At 47.4% G+C, this 20,996-nt stretch overlaps 1 protein-coding gene across 1 annotated transcript in view; it reads left to right on the forward strand.

The window, feature by feature from the left end:
- DNAAF9 (dynein axonemal assembly factor 9) overlaps positions 1-20,996 on the forward strand; it is a 233,853-nt gene that overhangs the window by 51,723 nt on the left and 161,134 nt on the right. Inside the window, exons 2-13 of the mRNA XM_063925341.1 lie at positions 4,936-5,015; positions 5,886-6,005; positions 6,090-6,214; positions 6,307-6,403; positions 7,223-7,329; positions 7,797-7,874; positions 8,089-8,187; positions 8,385-8,440; positions 9,470-9,605; positions 10,913-10,994; positions 15,091-15,127; positions 16,199-16,286. Of these exons, the coding sequence (XP_063781411.1) occupies positions 4,936-5,015; positions 5,886-6,005; positions 6,090-6,214; positions 6,307-6,403; positions 7,223-7,329; positions 7,797-7,874; positions 8,089-8,187; positions 8,385-8,440; positions 9,470-9,605; positions 10,913-10,994; positions 15,091-15,127; positions 16,199-16,286 (1,105 nt within the window). The remainder of the gene's footprint in view (positions 1-4,935; positions 5,016-5,885; positions 6,006-6,089; positions 6,215-6,306; positions 6,404-7,222; positions 7,330-7,796; positions 7,875-8,088; positions 8,188-8,384; positions 8,441-9,469; positions 9,606-10,912; positions 10,995-15,090; positions 15,128-16,198; positions 16,287-20,996) is intronic.

The raw sequence follows: 20,996 nt of genomic DNA on the forward strand, positions 1-20,996 counted from the left end.
CAAATTTGATACCCTGGCTAAGGAGGACCTGGAGTTCTCTCATTCGGTGCTGCAGAGTCATCCGCACTCTCCCGCCCGTTTGGGAGCTTTGGTATAATCCCCATGGTCCTTTCAGGAACCCCAGCATCCACTAGGACGATAGAGAAAATAAGAATTTACTTACCGATAATTCTATTTCTCGGAGTCCGTAGTGGATGCTGGGCGCCCATCCCAAGTGCGGATTATCTGCAATGCTTGCACATAGTTACAAAAATCGGGTTATTATTGTTGTGAGCCATCTTTTCAGAGGCTCCGCTGTTATCATACTGTTAACTGGGTTTAGATCACAAGTTGTACGGTGTGATTGGTGTGGCTGGTATGAGTCTTACCCGGGATTCAAAATTCCTCCCTTATTGTGTACGCTCGTCCGGGCACAGTACCTAACTGGCTTGGAGGAGGGTCATAGGGGGAGGAGCCAGTGCACACCACCTGATCGGAAAGCTTTACTTTTGTGCCCTGTCTCCTGCGGAGCCGCTATTCCCCATGGTCCTTTCAGGAACCCCAGCATCCACTACGGACTCCGAGAAATAGAATTATCGGTAAGTAAATTCTTATTATTCACCACTCCGGAGTCCAGCGCCGGCTTCCGCAGCGCTGTTAAAACACAGTGAAAATGGCTCTGCGCAGTAGAGAAATCTCTGGGAAAATGGCCGCTGTACCATTTTCCTGGAGATCTGCGCATGCGCAGTAGTGTCTGAGCGCTCTAGTGCTCAGACTCTCAGCACTGCCGGCAGAGAGGACGGAGGCTGAACACTGGCCTCCTCCTCTCTTAAAGCGCCCCTGCCCTGTGGCTTGGTGTATGTAGCTGATGCTGTGTGTATAACACTATGCAGAGGATTGGCAGAGTGTCCTAGCTCAGTAACCGGAGCCCCAGATCTTGTGTCTGAGTTACAGTGCAGCTAATGAGAACCATTACTGAGGCCGTGTGGCCGTGCACAGGCAGGAGTGTGCGCGAAGGGCTTGCGTTGTCTTGTACATCGTTCCCTGCGGCCGCCACTCCTATTCTTCTCATCCCTGCTAATGATCCACTTTACAGCCAGTCACCGCACTCTGGCAGCAGTTTGGGTTGTAATGTAATGTTCCTAGCTTTTAATCAAGGCTGCAGATTACATTGACTAATTGGGGAAAACTCCTGCATCATTAAAACAATTTGGTGAGCGCGCCTGGTTCAGAATGACTGTATCCAGCAGCGTGCTTCAGCGAGATGGCAAGCACCCCTGAATTATGCATTTACCAGCATTCTGCATGTGACGAGCGCATAAATCAGAGATGATTGGAAGATAATACATTGGTATTTTCTCACGTTAATAAAACCCTTAAGGAATTATGCACTGAAGTCTGATGAAATCTGAGCCGGGTGAGCTTTGTTTACTCACACGCCCTACAGTAATCATATGATGCCGTCCCTGTGTGAGAGGCTGTGTGTCTCTGCTCTGTGTGCTGTTTATTCCATGCCGGAACGTATGCCTCTATACGTGTGGCAGTGTCACATGGGGCGCCCGCCTCAGCGGCTAATGCAGCTGAGTAATTGTTGGCGCAAGTCTGCAATTTATTTATCAGCTTTTCTAACAAAGCGCTACAAAGTGGTCTATTCATGAAGCAGTGAAAAGAGCGGAGAAGTTGCCCGTGGCAACCAGGCAGCTGCTATGTGTAATTTCATAGAATGCACTTGATTAATGTTACTTCAATGCTGATTGGTTGCCATGGGCAACTTCTCCACTGGTTCATTTCTCCACTCTTTTTCACTGCTTCATGAATAGATCGCGCTATCTTTTCTGGGGCTATTTAACAAGAAAATATCAGCAAAGGCCGCAGGGCTCAGCTCCCAGGCAATGGTGGCCAGCGGCATAGACCTACTGTGTAGCCAGACAGTCAGGTGTACCCTCCTGTCATTGCTGGGGGACACAGGAAAAAAATAATTAATTGTAAGTAGAAAACATCTGCAGACTTAGGAGGGTGGCCAGTGGTACAGCAGGTAGCGCTCGCCGCTGCACAGGAAACGTATCCGCTAGCTAGCGTCTCTATACTCTGCGTGAGACGGAATTGCTTTCTAGTTCCTGTGATACAGACATCGCAGGCTGCGGGGATTGCTAAATAGGGAAAAGCCTTATTCTGAAGAAGCCGTACATCTCCCTTTGATAAATAGGCCCAGTGATCTGTAGGATAATAATGTCATAGTGTGTTCCAGCCCCTGACATGGCTTCTGTATGCAGCGGCTCTCCATCAGTCATTGCTTGCAGTGAGCTCTACAAAGGAAGAGAGTTGGATGTGGATGAGGGTGGCAGTGAACAATGGATGACAGGTTACCATTGATAAGAGATCTGTAATAGTGAGTGCTGGGCTTCCGTTCACCTGTTTGCTTATTCTGGACCTGGCGTTGCTTATTCTGGACCTGGCGTTGCTTATTCTGGACCTGGCGATGCTTATTCTGGATCTGGCGATGCTTATTCTGGATCTGGTGATGCTTATTCTGGACCTGGCGTTGCTTATTCTGGACCTGGCGTTGCTTATTCTGGATCTGGCGATGCTTATTCTGGACCTGGCGTTGCTTATTCTGGATCTGGCGATGCTTATTCTGGATCTGGTGATGCTTATTCTGGACCTGGCGTTGCTTATTCTGGACCTGGCGATGCTTATTCTGGACCTGGTGATGCTTATTCTGGACCTGGCGTTGCTTATTCTGGACCTGGCGTTGCTTATTCTGGACCTGGCGTTGCTTATTCTGGACCTGGCGTTGCTTATTCTGGACCTGGCGATGCTTATTCTGGATCTGGTGATGCTTATTCTGGATCTGGCGATGCTTATTCTGGATCTGGTGATGCTTATTCTGGATCTGGTGATGCTTATTCTGGATCTGGTGATGCTTATTCTGGATCTGGTGATGCTTATTCTGGATCTGGCGATGCTTATTCTGGATCTGGTGATGCTTATTCTGGACCTGGCGTTGCTTATTCTGGACCTGGCGTTGCTTATTCTGGACCTGGCGTTGCTTATTCTGGACCTGGCGTTGCTTATTCTGGACCTGGCGATGCTTATTCTGGACCTGGCGATGCTTATTCTGGATCTGGTGATGCTTATTCTGGATCTGGTGATGCTTATTCTGGATCTGGCGATGCTTATTCTGGATCTGGCGATGCTTATTCTGGATCTGGTGATGCTTATTCTGGATCTGGTGATGCTTATTCTGGACCTGGCGATGCTTATTCTGGACCTGGCGATGCTTATTCTGGATCTGGTGATGCTTATTCTGGATCTGGTGATGCTTATTCTGGACCTGGCGATGCTTATTCTGGACCTGGCGATGCTTATTCTGGATCTGGCGATGCTTATTCTGGATCTGGCGATGCTTATTCTGGATCTGGTGATGCTTATTCTGGATCTGGCGATGCTTATTCTGGATCTGGCGATGCTTATTCTGGACCTGGCGTTGCTTATTCTGGACCTGGCGTTGCTTATTCTGGACCTGGCGTTGCTTATTCTGGACCTGGCGTTGCTTATTCTGGACCTGGCGATGCTTATTCTGGACCTGGCGATGCTTATTCTGGATCTGGTGATGCTTATTCTGGATCTGGTGATGCTTATTCTGGATCTGGCGATGCTTATTCTGGATCTGGCGATGCTTATTCTGGATCTGGTGATGCTTATTCTGGACCTGGCGATGCTTATTCTGGACCTGGCGATGCTTATTCTGGACCTGGTGATGCTTATTCTGGATCTGGTGATGCTTATTCTGGATCTGGTGATGCTTATTCTGGACCTGGCGATGCTTATTCTGGACCTGGCGATGCTTATTCTGGATCTGGCGATGCTTATTCTGGATCTGGTGATGCTTATTCTGGATCTGGCGATGCTTATTCTGGATCTGGCGATGCTTATTCTGGATCTGGCGATGCTTATTCTGGACCTGGCGTTGGCCCAGGCACCGGGGCATTAGGGAAATGACTGGGATGTGTCCAGCTCTGCTACATCCACCTTTCCATATATTGTGGTACGGTAGGAAAAAAGACAAACAAATCACTTGTGTTGTTACTGTGCGGTTTCTGTAAACAGTAATACTATTGTGTGTCACAATGAGGGTTAGTTACTAACCTTGCTCAATGCTAAACCACAGCAACCAATCACCATTCACTTTCCTCAGCCTGGTGCCAGTTAGACAATGAAAACAGCCATCTCATAGGTCTGCTTTGTATTAGTGCATATTTGCCCCTTCAGTAAGGACAGTGAGTGATCCTCTTCCGTCTTTATTGTTTTATTTGGAAAGGTTAACACTTAACTATATAATTTCTGACATTAAAGCCTGGAGCCTGCAGAGTCTTTGTCTTATTATCAATTATTGTTGTTGATCGTGGATTCATTAAAGTCCTCAGTCTCCGCAACAGCTGCAGTTCCCTGCCACTAGAGGCAGCACTGTACAGTACCGTGCTTCTAATGGTCCGTGAGCGCATATGTGATCAGATGCATAGGACGGCATGCAATTTCTAGCTGTATCCTCCCTCGATCACGTGCGTACTTGTGCTGAGAATCCATTGTCTTGTGTCATTGACCAGATATTACCATGGGCACGTGCTAATCTGAGGTGGCAAATGCCCAATAGAGCACATTTATAAAACTAGTGTAGTCCTGTCCCCCCACCCACCCCCCTTCAGTACGTGGTAGGCTCCTTTCGGTTACTAGAAGAACATAAAGCAGAACATACCATGTGCCTGACCAAGGGTTCGCTAAAACAGTTGCTTATTTCTGTAGGTTTTCAGTTAAACGACTGGGTTTTGCAGGATGTGGAGACGACGTGAAGAGTGTGGTGCTTACTCTTTGCAGCTCTGTGTTGGGTGTTTTATTCCCCTGATAAATGTATTTACTCGCTCATCTGACGTCTTGTGGGATTTTTGTGTTTTTCAGCTGCAGCCGTCTAAGGAGAATACAAGAAATCCTCACACACTCCAGCAAATCCACTCCGGATGGCATTCTCTGTATACTAGGTATGTGATGGCAGCTGATGTGTCCTCTAGCCACCAATACAAACAGAAAACCCAGCACTCACCATAGCAAGCTCACTTATCCTCACCACCTCAATAAATAAATGATGGGGGTTTAGTTAGTGAATTGGCCAATGCACAGAAGCCTGCAATCCGATCGCCAAGGTACCCCACCTTCTTGCTGGTCCTACACTATCACAGAGTCTTAAAACCTGGCAACTGTATCACACATAATATAACTGCAAACATGCCTGCTTGGTTTAATGTGCACCTGCCAAATATCTTTTAAAGGTACACTAGTCACCTGACACTGGCTGATAAATTACTAAGGAACAGCTGACACAGATTAAGGATAATTGAGTCTACATAGGGGTGCATGAAAAAAGTCATGGGCTACATGCACCTCACCCTATGAGTGGTAAGTGCAGTAATGTACCCCGCTTCTGGGGAGGCGAGTGCTGTGGTTTTATATCTGTTTGTGTATGTATATGTGTGTGTGTGTGTGTGTGTGTGTGTGTATATATATATATATAATATATATGTGTGTGTGTATGTATATGTGTGTATATATGTGTATCACACCTTAACTCTCTCTGCAGGTGTTACATCTGCCCCACCTGCAGTGCAGCATAGTGTTTTGCTTTATTGGTTTGTTAACAACTCTGAATATCCCCTATCACCTATAAAATAATACACTGAGTTCTCCCTTCCGCTCCATGTGTTGGGGGAAGTTGGATCTGATCACAGCCAGGGACCGTACAGATGGCGGAGACTTCCCACACGGATCGCTCTGTAAATAGGACTGTTATTGTCCGTACGTGTATGAGATGAATCCTGCATTGTGCAGTGTGTTTATCAGCGTTTGCTTTCCAGGGATTGACAGCCGATACAATGAAGGGTGCCGGGAACTGGCCAATTATCTGCTCTTCGATCTGTACAGCCACAGAAATGCTGAATTTGAAAGAACCGGGTTTCCCGAAGAAGTTCTGGATGGTGAGACAACCAGCAGTGACTCCAGCCAGGTTCCTGTCTGCCTGGAGAAACGTGTAACCACCGCTTCCCTGTTTTCTCTCCTAGATCTTATTATCTTAATCAAAGCAGACAGCGTTCACCTGTACTGCAATCCTGTGAACTACACCTACCTGCTGCCATATGTGGGCTGCTGGAGGAACCTACATTTCCACTGCATGACTGAAAGTGAGGTATGCATCACCTCTGTAGCTCCACCAGGGGGCAGTAAAGTGAGCAATTGACAAAACTAGCAACTGATGAATGGACGTTGTCCTTTCTGCAGTATGAAGATGAGGAAGCAGCCGAAGAATTTAAAATCGCCAGCTTTGTCAACATGGTGCGAGATTGTAGCCGCATCGGGATTCCTTACAGCTTCCAAGGTCAGTCTTCTCAGCCGCCAACTTATTACAGTGTGATGAACACCTACCTTGTCTAAGACTAGCAGATATTTCTTTCCTTGTACAAAATGTGACCCCAGGAGACTTGAGGCAGTGTGTAACATGTCAGGAAACACCTGGTGCAGGTAATGACACTTCTGGGAAATACGTGGAAGCAGTTTACGTAGGGTATTGCCATATACACGTTACTAAGTGTCACTGTAGCTCACTTTCTCCTCAGTACCACGTCACGCCTTTATGGCTCCATTCGGTTAGTGATATTTACTAATATGCTGATGGTATTTACCTGTTTGTGGAGGTGCAGCAGTGTCTTCCTACTCTGCGGCGCCCTCTGCTGTGTTGACTGCAGCCTAAGGCTGACGACGACACGTCTCTGACTAATTTGAGCATGTGATGGCACTGCGCGTTTCGCTTCACTGAAGACGCCAATGGGGACCGAACAACTCGTGCCATATATAGGCCATACACTGATATCATAAAGCCCTTTTAACGTCACAGATGAGCGCTGAAGGAGTTATGAATCGTTCTTAAGTACTGCCCTCCGTTTTAGGGGTCAGTTCTATTCCCCGTGATGTAAGTGCGGCGCTATGCTGCGCTTACAGTACTGCCAACTCACGGATATTTTGTTTGCAGCAATAGTCTAAATGGGGGTGCGAGTTTGGGTGCCTGTGGCAGTGCTTACAAGCAGCGGCAACTCACTCCCATTGAAGGGAATCGTATTGACCCCTTTAAAATGACTTTTTCTGTACGCACCTTAAGTAGAGTTTCTCAGTGTAACCTTTCACCTGCTGCAATCCTCAGGTCACCTGCAAATGTTTGACATGTTCATTGTGGAGAAGTGGCCGATCGTCCAGGCGTTTGCGCTGGAAGGCATTGGTGGTGGCGGTTTCTTCACCATGAAACACGAGGTATGTACTTTTTTTTTGTTATATTACAGTATTACAATAACATGTTCGTCCCCTCTTGTCCGGTGTATGGTCTGCAGACAACTTGTGCTCGTCCTGTGCTTTATGTGTGTCTGTAAGGAACTGCTAGTGTCCGTCTCCCTCTTATATATATTTTCCCTTTCTCTCTCCTGCCCTCTCCCGTCCTCTCTGTTTACTTGTCCCTGCGTCTCAGGGAATTGGTGAGAGGGTGGGGGCAACATGGACACTTGGTGCTTAGAACCCAGTGTTGGTGTTTTGAAGGAGAAGGAAGACTTCTGTCCCCAGCCTCCTGCTCTGTTGGGTAAGGAGCGACGTTACAGCGTGTTGTTTGTTGTTCACCGCCCGGGGAACATTGCATGTAACACATTCTCAGTGGCAGGGAGGAGCTGGTGGATGCAGAGCCCTTGTTATGTCTGTGTGATTGTCCTCACCTTCCCTGTATCTTGCAGCTGATGGACGTGAGCGAGTCGCTATGGAAGGCATACAGCGTCATGGACCCCGTGTCTCTGGAGGCACTGCTGACAGAGGCGAGTTCTCCTGTATAATTAGCATTTCTGCTTGTTGGGAACCGGAGAGTAGCGCAGTGTGTGGGCAGCGGCCTCGGAACAGGCCGCGGTTATTACCTGGCTATGCCCCCTCACCTACTAGCTCTGCAGTGGGGACACTTAAGCTGCTGTTGCTCTTTGTAGACCTAACACACCTTTCCCTTTAGAATAATACCCCAGGTGCATTGTGTTGTAGGACCTAGTTACCTTCCAGCATCAGTGGAGCAGCTTCCTGTCAAACTTTGAAACTGAAATTCCTTTTCTCCTGGAGCTGTCGGAGTCTCAGGCTGGAGAGGTGAGGAGTGATTACATGTATGTATGTATGTATGTATGTATGTATGTATGTATGTACCTGTATGTAACAGTATATGCGCAGCATCTGTCTGTAGCTGTGATACTTGGGGGTATAATGAGGCATGTGGGTTGTATTAATGCTGTGTTATCTCTTCTTTTGTGCAAAAGTAAAAAAAAAATGTTACTACTTTTTTCTAGCCTTTCAGAAGTTATTTCAGCCACGGGATGCTCTCCAGTCACATTGCTGATAACAGGTATGTTTCCGTTCATGTAGCAGCAAGTTCAATCATGTATGTCGCAGCCAACTGACCACTCATATATACTGATGACCTTGGTTTCAATGAGGAGTCGTGGGCTAGCTGTTATTTTAGGCCATGATTTTGCTGTCCGTTTATTCCCGGAGTTGCGGTTTTGCTGTCCGTTTATTCCCGGAGCCGCGGTTTTGCTGTCCGTTTATTCCCGGAGCCGTGATTCTGCTGTCCGTTTATTCCCGGAGCCGTGATTCTGCTGTCCGTTTATTCCCAGAGCCGTGATTCTGCTGTTCGTTTATTCCCGGAGCCGCGATTCTGCTGTCAGATTAGTCCCAGAGCTGCGATTCTGCTGTCAGATTAGTCCCGGAGCTGCGATTCTGCTGTCAGATTAGTACTGGAGCCTCAATTCTGCTGTCAGATTAGTAATGGAGCCGCGATTCTGCTGTCAGATTAGTAATGGAGCCGCGATTCTGCTGTCAGATTAGTCCCGGAGCCGCGATTCTGCTGTCCGTTTATTCCCGGAGCCGTGATTCTGCTGTCCGTTTATTCCCGGAGCCGCGATTCTGCTGTCAGATTAGTCCCGAAGCCGCGATTCTGCTGTCAGATTAGTACTGGAGCCACAAGGCTGCTGTCAATTTTAGTCCCAGAGCCACGATCCCTCCTGAACTACTGTATTACTTACCCCTTAAATTTGTTACATTTTTGTTATTAAGGGTTTGATTTTCACTTGTGATATACCTGCCCTTGAATTTACGCATTATACTGTGTAGTATAATAGGGGAGAGAGGAATTACTAATAATAAACCACTGACGGATACCTGTATAGTTATGTATTGGAGGTATGTGGTCATATTTCTAGTTGTTACACGTATGGGGCTTATTGTAAGATTCCTGTGTCCTGTAAAGAGCCACCCATCCATGAGCCCATGTGTACAATGTATTACCCCGGCTGAGTGCGTGGAGATCCTGGTCGGCATTGCTGCAGAAGATAGCCAGCTGTGTCTCCTGTCTAATGCCTGGGTTCTCTTGCAGTCCCTGCAGGCAGCCCTTTGTCCTGTTTGGCAGCCACTCCACCAGAGAGAACTTAGTGCCTGGCAGCTTTATCTTCCCCTCTGAGGGCCATCTCGTCAGGAACACGGGTCCTGGAGGAAGTACAGCCAAACACATGGTAAGTGTACATCTCACCCCGAGGACACACTGTAGGCACATTTATCTCAGTGCGTTGTTATAGAACGTGTTGTCTTCTGCAACTGCTGATACCTACAAAAGGGGCGATAACATAGTGTATGTACATTTTACTTATTGAGTTGTGCGTGAGTGACTACAGATGTGATCTGTGTGTGTGTATATGTTGGCACACACGTGCTGCTTGGGTCAATACCGTGGTTGTATGATGTGTGCCAAGAGATTTAATTTCGGGTGGATTATTTTAGGTACAAACTGGCATCGAGAGCTTACTTACCTGAGACCAGAGTGTCCGCCACTGCTCCTGGATGTTGCCGTTAGTTACAGCTGCACCCTGCCTATCTTATACTAAGACTAAGGGGATGCAGTCAATTTTACCTCCAACCAAAATCCCGACGGTTGAAATCCCGACAGCAATTGACCGACGGTCAAAATCCCGACATGGACAAAATACCAACATTTAAAATACCGACAAGTTCAAAATACCGACGTGTAAAATGCCGACAGGTCAAAATGCCGACGTGAGTTTTCCATGATTTTTGCATTGAAACCGACTTGTTCATACTTTACCATCCCAGTGGTCCTGGAGGTGGAATATAATAGTGTGCCGAGCGATGCGAGGGGACGCGGTACACTTATATGGTATCCATGTCGACCTATGTCGACATACACACAAAAACCAATGAAACAGCATGTCGTTATTTTGACCTGTCGGTATTTTACATGTCTGTATTTTGACCTTGTCTGTATTTTAAATGTCGGGATTTTGTCCATGTCGGGATTTTGACCGTCGGTCAATTTATTGTCGGGATTTCGATTGTGGGGATTTTGATTGGAGGTATTTCATACCGATCCCAGACTGAGGCGGCAGTGCTGATGGGAGGAGCAGTAGTAGACACGCAGAAGACATCGGGATACCATGTAAGAAACCATCTGGTCCTGGGTTGTATTAAGGATTTCTTCATTGCTCCATAGGGGACACTGGGATTATGCCGGGGTATAGTCTGGTAGAAGAGGCTGGCCAGCAAACTGTTAAAATCTCAACTTCCCGGCAGCCCAGGCTCCTTCTCCCCTATTGCCCCCCCCTCCTCCCAGGCAGGCCAGTTTTCGTTTGGTGCCGGCAGGGGCGGGCACATAATATAGCGAGGAATTATTGTTACTACTTTTACCTTACCTATCAGCTATGCACCAGTGTAATCTAGATCCCTTTGTTATAGGAGATTTCTCCAAAGGCATCTGACATGTATGTACACAGTCTCCCTAAATGGTACATGTGGCTTGTGTTCACAGGTGGTGCAGTGTGTCTCGCCTAAGGGCCCCTTGGCCTGTTCTCGGACGTACTTCTTTGGGAGCACACACGTTCCTTACTTAGGTGAGTTACAGGTTTGATACATTTGTCCTCTGTTTACATTGATTCCTAGTGCTGGTTTATGTACTAAGATTATTCTTGCAGAGTTCCATGTACTGTTCTCCGGCAGCTGCTGGTCACTTGGATGCAGTGACTGCGCTTCCTGCCTGTGGCAGTGTCTGCACTTCCTGCCTGTGTCTGCACTTCCTGCCTGTGGCAGTGACTGCACTTCCTGCCTGTGTCTGCACTTCCTGCCTGTGGCAGTGACTGCACTTCCTTCCTGTGTCTGCACTTCCTGCCTGTGTCTAATAATAATAATCACATGAAGAATACTCATTAGGAGCGATTCAGTTCTCGCCAATGTGACTGTGATGTGCTGAGAGTGATGTACCCCATCGTGGTCTGTTTTCTTGGCTCTATGGGGGAAATGTGCAATGTCGCTGGCTGAGAGGCTTCGGGCTTCCTGGCTCTATGGGGGAATGTGCAGTGTTGGTGGCTGAGAGGCATCGGGCTTCCTGGCTCTATGGGGGAATGTGCAATGTCGCTGGCTGAGAGGCATCGGGCTTCCTGGCTCTATGGGGGAATGTGCAATGTCGCTGGCTGAGAGGCATCGGGCTTCCTGGCTCTATGGGGGAATGTGCAGTGTTGGTGGCTGAGAGGTATCGGGCTTCCTGGCTCTATGGGGGAATGTGCAATGTCGCTGGCTGAGAGGTATCGGGCTTCCTGGCTCTATGGGAGAATGTGCAGTGTTGGTGGCTGAGAGGCATCGGGCTTCCTGGCTCTATGGGGGAATGTGCAGTGTTGGTGGCTGAGAGGCATCGGGCTTCCTGGCTCTATGGGGGAATGTGCAGTGTCGCTGGCTGAGAGGCATCGGGCTTCCTGGCTCTATGGGGGAATGTACAGTGTCGGTGGCTGAGAGGCATCGGGCTTCCAAGTATTTCTCAGACTTCACAGCCATCTCCTGTAATTGACGTGCTGCCTTTCTGTCCAGACTGCACCTCCCCTTTCATTGCAAAATAGTGGTTGAAAATTAATTTGAAATGTTTTTATTGTCTGCTTTTTATATCAATGTTAAAATCCGCAAATCATATTGTGGAATAGTGTCCTATGTCTGTATAGGGTGTAATAGATGTATTATGGTCATGGCCAGTGGTTCGGTCATGTTGGGGGTATAGTGTCCTATGTCTGTATAGGGTGTAATAGATGTATTATGGTCATGGCCAGCGGTCAGGTCATGTTGAGGGTGTAGTGTCCTATGTCTGTATAGGGTGTAATAGATCTATTATGGTCATGGCCAGCGGTCAGGTCATGTTGGGGTGTAGTGTCCTATGTCTGTATAGGGTGTAATAGATGTATTATGGTCATGGCCAGCGGTCAGGTCATGTTGGGGGTGTAGCGCCCTATGTCTGTATAGGGTGTAATAGATGTATTATGGTTATGGCCAGTGGTCAGGTCATGTTGGGGAGTAGTGTCCTATGTCTGTATAGGGTGTAATAGATGTATTATGGTCATGTGCAGTGGTCAGGTCATGTTGGGGGTGTAGTATCCTATGTCTGTATAGGGTGTAATAGATGTATTATGGTCATGGCCAGCGGTCAGGTCATGTTGGGGTGTAGTGTCCTATGTCTGTAAAGGGTGTAATAGATGTATTAGGGTCATGGCCAGTGGTCAGGTCATGTTGGGGGTGTAGTGTCCTATGTCTGTATAGAGTGTAATAGATGTATTATGGTCATGGCCAGTGGTCAGGTCATGTTAGGGGTATGGTGTCCTATGTCTGTACAGGGTGTAATAGATGTATTATGGCCATGGCCAGTGGTCAGGTCATGTTGGGGGTGTAGTGTCCTATGTCTGTATAGGGTGTAATAGATGTATTATGGTCATGGCAAGTAGTCAGGTCATGTTGGGGGTGTAGTGTCCTATGTCTGTATAGAGTGTAATAGATGTATTATGGTCATGGCCAGTGGTCAGGTCATGTTGGGGGTGTAGTGTCCTATGTCTGTATAGGGTGTAATAGATGTATTATGGTCATGGCCAGTAGTCAGGTCATGTTGGTGGTATGGTGTCCTATGTCTGTATAGGGTGTAATAGATGTATTATGGTCATGGCCAGTGGTCAGGTCATGTTAGGGGTATGGTGTCCTATGTCTGTACAGGGTGTAATAGATGTATTATGGCCATGGCCAGTGGTCAGGTCATGTTGGGGGTGTAGTGTCCTATGTCTGTATAGGGTGTAATAGATGTATTATGGTCATGGCCAGTGGTCAGGTCATGTTGGGGGTGTAGTGTCCTATGTCTGTATAGAGTGTAATAGATGTATTATGGTCATGGCCAGTGGTCAGGTCATGTTAGGGGTATGGTGTCCTATGTCTGTACAGGGTGTAATAGATGTATTATGGCCATGGCCAGTGGTCAGGTCATGTTGGGGGTGTAGTGTCCTATGTCTGTATAGGGTGTAATAGATGTATTATGGTCATGGCAAGTAGTCAGGTCATGTTGGGGGTGTAGTGTCCTATGTCTGTATAGAGTGTAATAGATGTATTATGGTCATGGCCAGTGGTCAGGTCATGTTGGGGGTGTAGTGTCCTATGTCTGTATAGGGTGTAATAGATGTATTATGGTCATGGCCAGTAGTCAGGTCATGTTGGTGGTATGGTGTCCTATGTCTGTATAGGGTGTAATAGATGTATTATGGTCATGGCCAGTGGTCAGGTCATGTTGGGGTGTAGTGTCCTATGTCTGTACAGGGTGTAATAGATGTATTATGGCCATGGCCAGTGGTCAGGTCATGTTGGGGGTGTAGTGTCCTATGTCTGTATAGGGTGTAATAGATGTATTATGGTCATGGCAAGTAGTCAGGTCATGTTGGGGGTGTAGTGTCCTATGTCTGTATAGAGTGTAATAGATGTATTATGGTCATGTTGGGGGTGTAGTGTCCTATGTCTGTATAGGGTGTAATAGATGTATTATGGTCATGGCCAGTAGTCAGGTCATGTTGGTGGTATGGTGTCCTATGTCTGTATAGGGTGTAATAGATGTATTATGGTCATGGCCAGTGGTCAGGTCATGTTAGGGGTATGGTGTCCTATGTCTGTACAGGGTGTAATAGATGTATTATGGCCATGGCCAGTGGTCAGGTCATGTTGGGGGTGTAGTGTCCTATGTCTGTATAGGGTGTAATAGATGTATTATGGTCATGGCCAGTGGTCAGGTCATGTTGGGGGTGTAGTGTCCTATGTCTGTATAGAGTGTAATAGATGTATTATGGTCATGGCCAGTGGTCAGGTCATGTTAGGGGTATGGTGTCCTATGTCTGTACAGGGTGTAATAGATGTATTATGGCCATGGCCAGTGGTCAGGTCATGTTGGGGGTGTAGTGTCCTATGTCTGTATAGGGTGTAATAGATGTATTATGGTCATGGCAAGTAGTCAGGTCATGTTGGGGGTGTAGTGTCCTATGTCTGTATAGAGTGTAATAGATGTATTATGGTCATGGCCAGTGGTCAGGTCATGTTGGGGGTGTAGTGTCCTATGTCTGTATAGGGTGTAATAGATGTATTATGGTCATGGCCAGTAGTCAGGTCATGTTGGTGGTATGGTGTCCTATGTCTGTATAGGGTGTAATAGATGTATTATGGTCATGGCCAGTGGTCAGGTCATGTTGGGGTGTAGTGTCCTATGTCTGTACAGGGTGTAATAGATGTATTATGGCCATGGCCAGTGGTCAGGTCATGTTGGGGGTGTAGTGTCCTATGTCTGTATAGGGTGTAATAGATGTATTATGGTCATGGCAAGTAGTCAGGTCATGTTGGGGGTGTAGTGTCCTATGTCTGTATAGAGTGTAATAGATGTATTATGGTCATGGCCAGTGGTCAGGTCATGTTGGGGGTGTAGTGTCCTATGTCTGTATAGGGTGTAATAGATGTATTATGGTCATGGCCAGTAGTCAGGTCATGTTGGTGGTATGGTGTCCTATGTCTGTATAAGGTGTAATAGATGTATTATGGTCATGGCCAGTGGTCGGTCATGTTGGGGGTGTAGGGTCCTAAGTCTATATAGTGGAGGATATATATGTATATATCTATATTTGTTTTTTACTTCTTTCTTTTTTTTATCCTTTATAGGGACTGACAATGAGACGCAGAAGAGAAATGAGCACATGTAAGTAATAGACGTGGTTGGTGTAGGGATTAGAAGGCATGCTCTAGACTCTGCGTATTACATTACTGTACCATACACCTCCTGTATCAGCATAATGTACCTGTTGTCCTCAGTGACAGAAGTAGGCAAGGTGCCTTCCCTTGCTGGATTAATGGGCTCCGGTCTCTGCTCTGGCTCCACTAAGTCTGGCCTGAGACTGTAGATTTATGTGCCCTGGGGTCTAGCACCAGCCAATGCCCTGATCCCAGGATACTGCAGTTACCTGGCAGCCGGAGCGCTCATGTGGCTTTAGAACAAAGACGTGTAGCCGATCTGCGGTTTTGTTACAGTCCTCTCCGCTTCACCTTGCTCAAGGAGGTGACAATTGTCCTGTACACATGGCTCATACCACTTCTTACCCTTGTAAGTCTGTGTTTGACTATTGGAAGTGGCTCTCAGGCTGCCCTGAACACGGGTGTACCCCTCTAGTTATGTCACTCTTGACAATAAGATAACTGCTGGAGCGTCACTGATAAGGAGTGGAATGTTCCTTATATACTGTGTGTTTCCCTCTAGTCTACATCCTATTTATACAGAGACTGAGGGTCACATTCTGGCTGTGTGTATACCTCTGCGACATCCCGTATTGTGGCTGGAGGCATTGTCAGTCTTCGGAATCTTGGCGTCAGTATACTGACCGCACGGCCACGTAACCGCGTACAGGCTATACATAGACTGAGGGTCACATGGTACTTTCCAGTGTTTAGCAGGGAAGTCCATCTGATCTTTCTATGCTGCATTTATACGGTACTAGTGCTGTATAAGTTATGCTTCTGCCACAGATGCTGTGGACTTTGCTATGGTATTTCCCATTGAATTGTGAAGGTCCTTCTCCGCCCCCACACGCTGCTCTCTTCGGTCACAGGACTACCCACTGACTCTTCCTCAGACTCCCTGAATTGAAAGGTGGAGTCTGTTATAGAGTCTGATATTCGGCTAATACTGTGTGCGAGAGTGACCTGAGATTTGTGTAACCTTTTATATTGCCTACATTTCATGCCTTTTGTACTAGTATTTTCTTTCCTTTTCAAGTGCCTTGCTGTCTCAGATCTATGCGGCGGTGGTTGACGCTGTGCTGGCTGGGATTGCATGCTACGTAAAGTCTTCAAGCTTAACAAAGGTAACTTATATTTATAGTGCAGTTTGTTTTTATCACTGCTAGTATATGTAAGGGCATAGGTATCAAAGCTTACAGAGAAAGTAACAACCAATCAGCTCCTAGCTGCCATGTTATAGGCTGTGTTTGAAAAATGACAGTTATGAGCTGATTAGTTGGTACTTTATCTCTCTCCAAGTTTTGATACATTTGCCACTTGGGTGCAGATGTATTAACCTGGAGAAAGCATAAGGAAGTGATAAACCAGTGATAAAGGCACCAGTCAATCAGCTCCAATATGTAAATTAACAGTTAGGATCTGATTGGCTGGTGCCTTTATCACCCTGCACATATCACTGGTTGATCACTTCCTTATGCCTTCTCCAGGTTAATACATCTGCCCCTATGTCTGGTTTAATATAATGTATATTACCCGGTGTTAGTGATGGCCATCGATAATACCTAATCATCAATGGTTTTTGGTCGATGTACAATACTTTTACCATCGATGTGGCAGGGGGATGGGGACGAGATGGTTTCCCTCCATCGATGGCATGGCATAACCAAATATTTTTTTATTTTATTTTTTATACTAGGTGCCGGGACACGGAGCATAGCTCCGCCCCCCTGACACCTGCAAAGCCACGCCCCAGTGCCGTGATTGGCCTGCGGCTCGCTTAGTACTAAATTAGGGGGGTGTCCATCAATTACTGATGGTTTTTCACCATCGAGGTTATCCATCAATAGTACTATCAATGGATAACCCACCGATGGCCATCCCTACCCAGAGTACTGTCCTAGAGCCTTCTGGCTAATGATGCGCTGCTGCCATCACTAGTTACCAAGCTGTATATCAGGACATGTTGTATTTAACATTTCTTATATACAATTGGGTACCAAACAGAAATAACACAAGACTGGGTAATAACAGACAGAGAGAGGTAAGAGGGCCCTGCTTGCTGCCTTACGTACGCTATAGGATATGTGAGAGTCCCAGACGTCCAGTGCTGGATATCAGAAGAGAGAAGAAGTAGGTGTGATAGGGGGAAAGGGTACAGCAGTGAGATGTACACAATGGGGGTTATAGCTGGAAACGTGTGTGGACCTCGCTCTTATATATTCTGCGTCTGTTGCAGCTGTTCTACTAGTGTTTCTCTGACGTCCTAGTGGATGCTGGGAACTCCGAAAGGACCATGGGGAATAGCGGCTCCGCAGGAGACTGGGCACAACTAAAGAAAGCTTTTAGGTCACCTGGTGTGCACTGGCTCCTCCCACTATGACCCTCCTCCAAGCCTCAGTTAGATTTTGTGCCCGGCTGAGCTGGATGCACACTAGGGGCTCTCCTGAGCTTCTAGAAAGAAAGTATATAATTAGGTTTTTTATTTTACAGTGAGACCTGCTGGCAACAGGCTCACTGCAGCGAGGGACTAAGGGGAGAAGAAGTGAACCTACCTGCTTGCAGCTAGCTTGGGCTTCTTAGGCTACTGGACACCATTAGCTCCAGAGGGATCGACCGCATGGAACTGGCCTTGGTGTTCATTCCCGGAGCCGCGCCGCCGTCCCCCTTACAGAGCCAGAAGCAAGAAGAGGTCCGGAAAATCGGCGGCAGAAGACATCAGTCTTCACCAAGGTAGCGCACAGCACTGCAGCTGTGCGCCATTGCTCCTCATACACACTTCACACTCCGGTCACTGAGGGTGCAGGGCGCTAGCGGGGGGGCGCCCTGAGCAGCAATAAAAACACCTTGGCTGGCAAAAATACCACAATATATAGCCCCAGAGGCTATATATGTGATAATTACCCCTGCCAGAATCCATAAAAAAGCGTGAGAAAAGTCCGCGAAAAAGGGGCGGAGCTATCTCCTTCAGCACACTGGCGCCATTTCTCCTTCACAGATCCGCTGGAAGGAAGCTCCCTGGCTCTCCCCTGCAGTCTACACTACAGAAAAGGGTAAAAAAGAGAGGGGCGGGCACTAAATTTAGGCGCAGTATATATAACAGCAGCTATAGGGGACATAACTCAGTTAGTCCCTGCATTATATAGCGCTCTGGTGTGTGCTGGCATACTCTCACTCTGTCTCCCCAAAGGGCTTTTGTGGGTCCTGTCCTCTGTTAGAGCATTCCCTGTGTGTGTGCGGTGTGTCGGTACGGCTGTGTCGACATGTTTGATGAGGATAATGATGTGGAGGCGGAGCAGATGCCTATAGAAGGGATGTCACCCCCTGCGGGGCAGACACCTGAGTGGATGGACTTATGGAAGGAATTGCGTGCACGTGTCGACTCCTTACACAAAAAATTTGACGACATGCCAAATGCGGGACAGCCGGCTTCTCAGCTCGTGCCTGTCCAGGCGTCTCAAAGGCCATCGGGGGCTCTAAAACGCCCGCTACCTCAGATGGCAGACGCGGATGTCGACACGGATACTGACACCAGTGTCGACGACGATGAGTCTAGTCTAATGTCCACTAAGGCCATTCGTTGCATGATTGAAGCAATGAAAGAGGTGTTACAAATTTCTGATATAAACCCAGGTACCACTAAAAAGGGTATTATGTTTGGGGAGAAAAAACTACCCGTAGTTTTTCCCCCATCAGAAGAATTAAATGAAGTGTGTGAAGAAGCGTGGGCTTTCCCTGATAAAAGATTGGTAATTTCTAAGAAGTTACTAATGGCGTTCCCTTTCCCGCCAGAGGATAGGTCACGTTGGGAGACACCCCCTAGGGTGGATAAAGCGCTCACACGTTTGTCTAAAAAGGTGGCACTACCGTCTCCGGATACGGCCGCCCTCAAGGAACCTGCTGATAGAAAGCAGGAGGCGATCCTGAAGTCTGTATATACACACTCAGGCATTATACTTAGACCAGCTATTGCGTCAGCATGGATGTGCAGTGCTGCCGCTGCGTGGTCAGATTCCCTGTCAGACACCCTAGACAGGGACACTATTCTGCTAACCATAGAGCATATAAAAGACTCAGTCTTATACGTGAGAGATGCACAGAGGGAGATCTGCCGGCTGGCATCTAAAATAAGTGCATTGTCCATTTCTGCTAGGAGAGGCTTATGGACTCGCCAGTGGACAGGGGATGCAGATTCAAAAAGGCACATGGAAGTTTTGCCTTATAAGGGTGAGGAGTTATTTGGGGATGGTCTCTCTGACCTAGTTTCCACAGCAACTGCTGGGAAGTCAGCATTTTTACCCCATGTTCCCTCACAGCCTAAAAAGGCGCCGTTTTATCAGGTACAGTCCTTTCGGACTCAGAAAAACAGGCGTGGAAAAGGCGGGTCCTTTCTGTCCAGAGGCAGAGGTAGGGGAAAAAGGCTGCAACAAACAGCAGGTTCCCAGGAGCAAAAGTCCTCCCCCGCTTCTTCCGAGTCCGCCGCATGACGGTGGGGCTCCACAGGCGGAGCCAGGTACGGTGGGGGGCCGCCTCAAAATTTCAGCGATCAGTGGGCTCGCTCACAGGTGGATCCCTGGATCCTGCAAATAGTATCTCAAGGGTACAAACTGGAATTCGAGGCGTCTCCACCCCACCGGTTCCTAAAATCTGCCTTGCCGATTACTCCTTCAGACAGGGAGGCGGTGCTAGCGGCAATTCACAAGCTGTATTCCCAGCAGGTGATAATCAAGGTGCCCCTACTTCAACAAGGACGGGGTTACTATTCCACACTGTTTGTGGTACCGAAACCGGACGGTTCGGTGAGACCCATTTTAAATTTGAAATCCTTTAACACATACATAAAAAAATTCAAGTTCAAGATGGAATCGCTCAGGGCGGTTATTGCAAGCCTGGACGAGGGGGATTACATGGTATCCCTGGACATCAAGGATGCTTACCTACATGTCCCCATTTACCATCCTCACCAGGAGTACCTCAGATTTGTGGTACAGGATTGCCATTACCAATTCCAGACGTTGCCGTTTGGACTCTCCACGGCACCGAGGGTGTTTACCAGGTAATGGCGGAAATGATGATACTCCTTCGAAGAAAGGGAGTTTTAATTATCCCGTACTTCGACGATCTCCTAATAAAGGCGAGGTCCAAGGAGCAGTTGTTGGTGGGAGTAGCACTATCTCAGGAGGTGCTACACCAGCACGGTTGGATTCTGAACTGTTCCTGGGTATGATTCTGGATACAGTCCAGAAAAAAGTGTTTCTCCCGGAGGAGAAAGCCAAGTAGCTGTCATCTCTAGTCAGAGATAGAGATGAGCGCCTGAAATTTTTCGGGTTTTGTGTTTTGGTTTTGGGTTCGGTTCCGCGGCCGTGTTTTGGGTTCGAACGCGTTTTGGCAAAACCTCACCGAATTATTTTTGTCGGATTCGGGTGTGTTTTGGATTCGGGTGTTTTTTTCAAAAAACCCTAAAAAAACAGCTTAAATCATAGAATTTGGGGGTAATTTTGATCCCAAAGTATTATTAACCTCAAAAAACATAATTTACACTCATTTTCAGCCTATTCTGAACACATCACACCTCACAATATTATTTTTAGTCCTAAAATTTGCACCGAGGTCGCTGTGTGAGTAAGATAAGCGACCCTAGTGGCCGACACAAACACCGGGCCCATCTAGGAGTGGCACTGCAGTGTCACGCAGGATGTCCCTTCCAAAAAACCCTCCCCAAACAGCACATGACGCAAAGAAAAAAAGAGGCGCAATGAGGTAGCTGTGTGAGTAAGATTAGCGACCCTAGTGGCCGACACAAACACCGGGCCCATCTAGGAGTGGCACTGCAGTGT

The sequence above is a fragment of the Pseudophryne corroboree genome, chromosome 1 (assembly GCF_028390025.1).
Source record: "Pseudophryne corroboree isolate aPseCor3 chromosome 1, aPseCor3.hap2, whole genome shotgun sequence".
Lineage (NCBI taxonomy): Eukaryota > Metazoa > Chordata > Amphibia > Anura > Myobatrachidae > Pseudophryne > Pseudophryne corroboree.